This window comes from Hakea prostrata, chromosome 1 (assembly GCF_041222555.1).
Source record: "Hakea prostrata isolate BN-2017 chromosome 1, UWA_Hpros_2, whole genome shotgun sequence".
Lineage (NCBI taxonomy): Eukaryota > Viridiplantae > Streptophyta > Magnoliopsida > Proteales > Proteaceae > Hakea > Hakea prostrata.
This window is the reverse complement of record NC_142600.1, coordinates 9725563-9733292: the sequence shown is the minus strand read 5'-3', so window position 1 is coordinate 9733292 and position 7730 is coordinate 9725563. Positions and strand designations below refer to the sequence as shown.

The 7730-nt window shown below is 37.9% G+C and overlaps 1 protein-coding gene across 1 annotated transcript; it reads left to right on the top strand.

Annotated features, from left to right (window-relative positions):
* The first annotated feature begins 705 nt into the window (after positions 1 to 705).
* Positions 706 to 7606, top strand: MYB3R-5 (myb domain protein 3r-5). The gene is made up of 8 exons (XM_089161522.1): positions 706 to 825; positions 1225 to 1400; positions 1751 to 1802; positions 2134 to 2191; positions 3870 to 3964; positions 4075 to 4178; positions 5180 to 5308; positions 5743 to 7606. Exons 2-8 carry the CDS (start codon positions 1252 to 1254, stop codon positions 6833 to 6835), a joined length of 1680 nt encoding a protein of 559 aa, XP_089017648.1. The 5' UTR covers positions 706 to 825; positions 1225 to 1251; the 3' UTR covers positions 6836 to 7606.
* Positions 7607 to 7730: the final 124 nt, after the last annotated feature.

The window sequence follows — 7730 nt, the reverse complement described above, 5'->3', positions numbered from 1 at the left end:
CCTGAAATTGATTTCTGTTTTATAGTTTTATAAATGAGAATGAAAAATGATTCCAAAAAGAGCCTTAATTTGTAGTTAACCGTTGATCCCGAACCGGACCAGTATTACGGTAGATCGGTTCCAGTTCCTAACAGACCGGTTCCATTCTGGTCCAAAATTGACAGCTTAATTAGCCAAGTCTTCACTCAAGGTCTTTCTACACCTAAAACGAAATCTCAGCCGTCAAGTTTTCGTTTTTTGTCGACAATGATTTGTTTTCTTTTGGTAACTGACAATGATTAGTTGGTAGTTTGTAGTTTCCACGAGAAAAGAAAAGAATCTTTTCAATTGAAAAAATAAAAAAACCTCTGATCTGGACGTTCCAGATTGAAAGTGGATCGATGAGTCTTTCTTTCATAAGATCCACTTAAAGGTCGATAATTCACTTTGAATCGCACGATCAAAAGGATTGTCGGGAACCGTCGATGTCACCAGATATGTTCGACAATTAACGGATGTAGCTGGAAGGAGAGTGCCGTTTGAGGTTCAAACTTTTGTCAGCAACGTTAACAAGCACCGTCAAACGCCGTTAATAGGAGACGGAATATTAGGGATCCATTAAGGGGTTTCGTTAACGGAGTCAGACTGAGACGTTGGACAGTCTGCTAAATTATTATTATTTTTTTAATTTTTGTTTTATTGCTCTTCGACCTGTCTTGCTTTCAACGGGCGAGGTTTTTTGAAACAAAGAAAAGCGTTTCAGAGTTTTCTTAGCCCCAAGGGTTCGTACCATTCCTCTTCAGACGAAATTCCGACTTGATTCCCGCCATTTCTCTGCAGCAAGAGGTAGTTAACTGTCGTATCTGTCGATTGCATTTTATTCGTTTTTGATAATTTCACCTCAATTGTCCTAAATTCCTGTGCTCACTGATTCGTGCAGGACTCCTAGTTCTTCTGTTTTTTCCCCCTAGGTTATCTTGATCTAAGACCTACAATTCTGTATATGTAGCCTCTACTTGTTTTTGTTTTTCTGTTTAATATTCCTTTTGGTCTCGAGATCTATGTAGAATCTCTTATTTGACCGTTGAAATTTGGGAGGTATGGGATTTCTCAGTTATTGATGTATTAGTAGTAGTAGAAGTTCTGGTTTTAGGGTTCTGTATTGATAATTTACCGTTAATTTTTAATTTTGAATGGGTTTTGTATTTTTTTAAATGGGTTTCTATTGTTTGTCTTCATTCTTAGGATGCTGCGTTTTGGAGACGACAGTAGATGGATATGGATGAGATGAAAATCGAGCAGTGTTGTCTTGAGAACAAACAGTCGGCTGCTGCTTCTAGTTCATCTGTTTCTGATAGCAGTTATAACACTCCGAAGTCCCCAGGGATTTGCAGCCCTGATACAGCATCACCGTCTCATCGGTACTTCTCTATTTTATGTTCACACTTTCTCATTGTATATGTTGAAGTGCAATTTAACCATCCCAAAAATAGGTATCCAATCAGAAATTCAGAAAAGCATAAGCTAACTCTTATTTCTGTTGGTTCAGTCATGCCACTATTTCATGCTCGAATAAATATTTTCCTGCCGATCTATAAGAATCACTGGATTTGAGAATGGTTATCCTTATAATTGAGTGATGAATCTTTTTCAGCAGTTGCAGGCATGAGTTTTTTTTGTTCGTAGGATTATGATAATGCCATTTTTACTGTTTAAGTCAGTCAAAGATATATATTAACAGCCCTTCATTGTGGTATTATGCTGTTTGCAGGAGGACCACTGGCCCAATAAGAAGAGCAAAAGGTGGTTGGACTCCACAGGAGGTAAGTAATTATTGTTTGTGTATATTTCCATTTATTTATCACTGTTTCAGCTAGACTGTTATGCAAGTCTTGTTGCTACTTATCTGGTCAGCCAGGTCAGGTCTAACCATAGGTAGTCCAAATTGATTTGTTGACAAATTGGATAAAAAATATTTAATTAGGATTCACATATTATTTAATAAAACCATTTAGGTTTTCCACTACAATGTTGTTTTGGTTCACAATAACTTTCTCGAATTAGTCTTGCAAAACGTGATTGCACTTATTCATCTCTGTTTTCTTCGTTGATCTTTTGGGCATCTAAAACACTAATCTCTGCAACTTGCTACAGGATGAAACATTGAGAAAGGCTGTTCAAGCTTTCAGGGGAAAGTGCTGGAAGAAAATAGGTGCTGATCAATCTCTTCTTTAGTATTTTTAGTACCCATATGGTTGTTAATACTTTGAAGAAAAAGTCTCTTCCATATGGCCCTATGTTTGTCTGAATTTGTTCTTCAGGTTTTTAGTTGATTTACTTGGCTTAATGTGATTCCAATATGTAGAGAAGCCATCATGATTCTCTTCTCATCAAAGTTTAGCGGTTTATACTAATCTTTCTGTTAAGCCATTTGAATTGCTCTTTCCCACAAGCAACTTTCATCTTTTATATTGAACAACCTGTTACCTGATGAATTTCAGAACCAATGGAGGATTTTAGAAGATATAATTCATTATAGTAATGCTTAAATTTTCAAACAAAACAATATACAACTTGCTATTTGCAAGTAAGGTTCTACTCTATTGCATAAAATAAGATTCCATCTCCTAAATGTCTTTGACATGGAACATTAATAGATTGACTGACTCAGTTTCTGTTGTGATAATTATTTTTCCATTTATGAAAGAAGATTACGTGATACATTTTAATTAAACAACCAGTAAAAACTTGACAGATTAGTGACCAAAATTACAACTTTTTACATCACTGCCAGGGCGGGGGCCTTGCTTTACGACACCATGCGGATGGCGGCCCGGGGGCCCGGCTCCCCCTGGTTCTTTCGTGGCCCCTCCCCCCCTGTCACTGCACTGCTACATCTATGGTAATTAAGACCTTCTTGTTCATCTTTCTGTGCTAAAACTACTGAACAAAAAAACCTGGCCTTCCAATGTGAGGACAACTTGATCATGAGTTATTAAAACCTCAAATTTCCAATAAGCTTGCCACCCCCAAAACAAAATGAAAATCATAATAATATACATTAACAGAATCATTTTCAAGGGCTAAAGAAAAACGAATGCTCGTATTTAGAGAAGTGGGCTCAAAATATTATGTCTGGGGAGAAAATTTGTATACGTTTTTACGTCTTTTATAAACTCTCACTGGTCGATATTTTCCCTTTGACAGTTGTCGGGGAAATCTTTTCCACTTTCCATTGACAAGCTTGATAAATGGTATACAAATTGTAAAATATTCTTTCTTATCTTAAGCTGCACCAGCTATACTTTCCAAACGACTGTACAGTTGACTCGAAAACATCTGCCTTGTTGTAAACTATAATAGTTTGCAGATGAATAGCCTCAGTGTTGGGATTGCACAAATTACGTATGAATTTCCTCTAATGGCTTGTGTTTAACTCATGCAAAAATAAATTGTGCAAACTGGAAAGAGAGGAAAAGATAAAGGTCTAGGGTAAGTGGGAGGAATGGAAGGTTAAAAGAATAAGAAGGTAAATTTTCTTTTGGGATGGCTTAATAGCATAGCTAACAGACTGGGTACAGTTGCGATGGTTTCTGGCTTGAGGGAAGGCTAATGTCATTTCCTAGCTAAGAGGATAGGGATTTGGCACTAGTCTAGGTAAGGCAGAGGTAAATGTCATCATCCCTTCAAAAAGAATTCTGAAATGAAGTGAAAAGAGGAATAAATTATCAGGCAAACTTAGAATTTCTTAACACACCTGAAAACTCATCTATTAAATAAAGGAATGGCCTGGTCTCGTGCATGTTAAGCATTATTTTTAATCTAGAATTTTCTGTTTGATTTAATGTTTAGTATGTAATATGATTTTTTAATTGATCATGTGTGTGCAGCTGAGTTTTTCCCTGATAGATCGGAAGTGCAGTGTCTGCATCGGTGGCAAAAGGTCCTTAATCCAGAGCTTGTTAAAGGTCCATGGACACAGGAGGTCTGATGCAAGTTCCTTCTTTCTCTGTAGGCTGTTATTGCTGAACTGTGATTTGAGTGTTAACTTTCTGTTTATAATTCTTCTTTTATACTTTCCCTTTGTTTCTGCAGGAAGATGATAGAATCATTGAGCTTGTATCAAAGTATGGCCCAACAAAATGGTCTGTTATAGCAAAATCTTTGCCAGGTCGGATAGGAAAACAATGTCGGGAGAGGTAACTTTTTTGAGCTGATGCTGCTACTCTGAAAGTCATGTCTAGCAGATCATTTCTATGCCCTCTTTTTTGCCCAAATAAGTAGGGCTTCATCTGAGGCCAAACATCTACATAGCCAGGTTAGATGCGACCCAGTTTTCATGGGAAGGTACCCTGCTTATGTCAAATTTCATCCCAAAATGAGGTTCTAAAGTGGCAAATAGAGTTTTGAATGTCCAGGACTGTGGGAAGGTACAGTAGTGGTCAGAAAACTAATATGCGTGCATGGACATACATGGATATGCACGATACATGGGGATGCAGCATCTGGTTGAATTAGGCATATCATTTTCACATGTCTCTAATCCAGATATGTTCACTTCATCCTATGGTTGGAAGGTCACCATCATCTTTCCATGTGTCTCAATGAGTGTGGGCTACGTCAAAAGTTGTTACTCCACTGGCCATAAAAGCCATGTATGCTGCTGAGGTTTTTTGAATATGCTAAGTCTATAGGAAGAGTAATTTAATCCTGATAGAAGGAGCTAAAAGAACTAGCGGCAGACCTAAAATAACCTTTTGGGAAGTTTTAAAAATTGACATGCTGAGTCTCAGGCTTATTCCGAGTGTGACTTCTAATAGAGCCGACTGGAGGGAGAGGATTCATGTAGCTGCCCCCACTTAGTTATCCTGATCTTCTGGGCTGTGCTCCTTGCCTGCCCCTGTATTTTCCTTTGACATATTTACCACGCTTTCCCTTTTTCTTCTTGTTCTTTTGGATCCATTTACCCGACTTCATTAAGTTGGGATAAGGTGAGTTTGTTGTTGTTGCTGTGTCTACAGGAAATTTCCTCAAAAGTTAGGTCAACTATTTTTTTTTTTTATTTTTTATTTTTAAATGTTATTCGCTTCTAAATTTGTGGGGGAAAAGATAACCATGTAGGAAATTGCTATTTCACTATGACTGTGATTTGCCTTTTCACCTAAAGGGAAAATTGACACTTTTTTTATTTTATTTATAGATGGCACAATCATTTGAATCCTATAATAAGGAAAGATGCTTGGACCTTGGAGGAGGAACTCGCACTTATGAATGCTCACCGGTTACATGGGAATAAATGGGCTGAAATAGCTAAAGTTTTACCTGGAAGGTAACAGTATCTAGTTTGATTAATGTTTACTTCAAGTGAATTAAATCTTCTTTTCATTTTACTTTTAACCAAATTTCACATTTCAAACTTCCACTTTTTTATTTTTTTATTTTCTCAATGGCATATTTCATTTTCTGGATGTATGTATTTAGTGGGTTGGTGGATGTGTTTCTAGCATAGTGGTGGCAGCCTAGCCTCCTATGTAGAGGCATTAAGTCCTAGGAGGTCATGGGTTCGAACCTCCGTCCCTCCGTACCTTCCCCCCGGGCCTGGGCCCCCAGTCTTTATGAATGGTTTGATGCTGACCAAAAAAGTATTTAGTGGGTTGGGCTCTCTTTAGATGGCTGCCATGCCTTTGGATGCTTTTAGACATTTGTTCAACATATAGAACTTCATCTTGTACTTCGAATTAAGAACCAGTTTTTGCCATCCAGGACTGATAACTCAATAAAGAATCACTGGAACAGTTCCTTAAAGAAGAAGCTAGATTTTTATTTGGCCACTGGAGAACTTCCACCAGTTCCAAAAACTGGACTGCAGAATGGAACAAAAGATGTAACACGACTAGCAGTTAAGGAGAAGTCCTTTGTCTCTTCCGGTAAAGGACTGGATTTGGCTGCTCAAGTTTCATCAGAAGTTGCAGAGTTGTGTAAATTGGATGAAGGTTACAAGGATCAGTTAGAGTCCTCAAGCCCACCAGTTATAGACACAGATGCTTCAGCAAGTTTATCTTCATATAGGAATACTAATTCTGATGACGCTGAATGTGATCAACTGGCATCAAAGTTGGATAATAGTGGTAGTCAATCTGAGTCAACACTCAAGGATGACAGCAATGGTGAAATCGACCGAGATAATGAGGTTGGCGGAACACCGTCACAGTGTGGTGTTCCAGCTTTTGGGTCTTTGTACTACGAGCCACCATATTTAGAAAACTTTGGTATTCCTTTGGATTCAGCTCTCTCTAATACATATTGCTCCATATACCAGTCATACAACTCTAGCCCCACCATGTCACCTATAAGTTTCTTCACTCCACCTTGTGTGAAGGGTTCTTTTTCAGGTGGGCAAAGCCCAGAATCTATACTAAAGAATGCTGCTAAGAGCTTCCCAGATACTCCCTCTATCTTAAGGAGAAGAAAGAGAGAAGCACATGGTCCACCATCTCAGAAAATTGTGGAAACAGATAAAATAAAAGCAAAGGATAAAGTCAATACACCAGTAGAACAAGAAAGGTCCAGAAACAGTCTGGAATGGCCAAGATCTATCAGTGGAAGTTTGTGCGAGAGTCCTTCCTGTCACAGTGATGAGGGTGTTGGTACCCATAAGAAGGCTTTTAATGCTTCTCCTCCTTATCGGTTAAGATCGAAGCGTACGGCAGTATTCAAGTCTGTGGAAAAACAACTTCAGTTTACACTAAATGAAGAGAAGTTTGATGGTGAGACTAGATCTGCAAATCTGGAAATTAGGGGGACGAGATATTCCACTGAGAATTGTTCGCATGCAACAAAGATGGGAGTCACCTAGTATGCCAAATTTCAAGGTTGTTCTGGAACTACATAATTCTTTTTGATGAACTCTTGGTGATCCATCAGTTCCATGTGATGTTTGTTAAAGCTATGACCTTTACCTTTTCTTTCTCCTTGTAATCAAGTCAGAAGCAGATTAACGACCACAAGCTGATTGTAACATGCCAAAAAAAGTAAATTGACTGCAGCCAAGCAGATGGTGTTCACAATTTGCTCATTGTTTTATGTATAATTTGTTGTAGTTCGTTTACCCATGATTTCTGTATATCGTATGGTATGGATACTGTTTTTTTTTTTTCTCTCATTTTATAGAAGATACAGAAATATAGCTGCCTCAGGATAGATGTACAGTTTTCCCTGCCTCCTTACCCATTAGAAGTGGAGTTTGTGCAGCATATGTACTTCAAGAAGAGATGATAGTGATCCAGGAAATTTGGATTTCTTGCAAAATAGTGCATAGTTTTTGGTTCCATGTCTTTAATCGGTGAAGTTTTTGAGTTATTTTATGCTTCCATCGGTTCAAACTCCATCGACACATCTCAATGCTGAGACAAAGTAAAACTGGAGCCTCTTCTTGCACTAGATTATGTTGTCACACGTCTGGGGTTATATCATCCAGAAAGCATTATCATGTCTTGTGTTTGTAGGAATTAGGATGAGGATGTTGGGTCTAAGTTCCTAACCATCTAATTAACGTTGATGCAGCTGATAAGCGTACAGAAAGCCAGAGGAGAAGAAGTCTCTTTGAGGTATTTTTGGCTGGCAATATTAAGGGTAAATTTTGAAAATTTTGATAAAGAAGAGAGAGAAATACATAAGCTCATCACAGTTTCTTCTTCTCTATTATTCTGAAATTTGACAGAAAAAATTATTTATTTTGAAAAGAAAGCTCC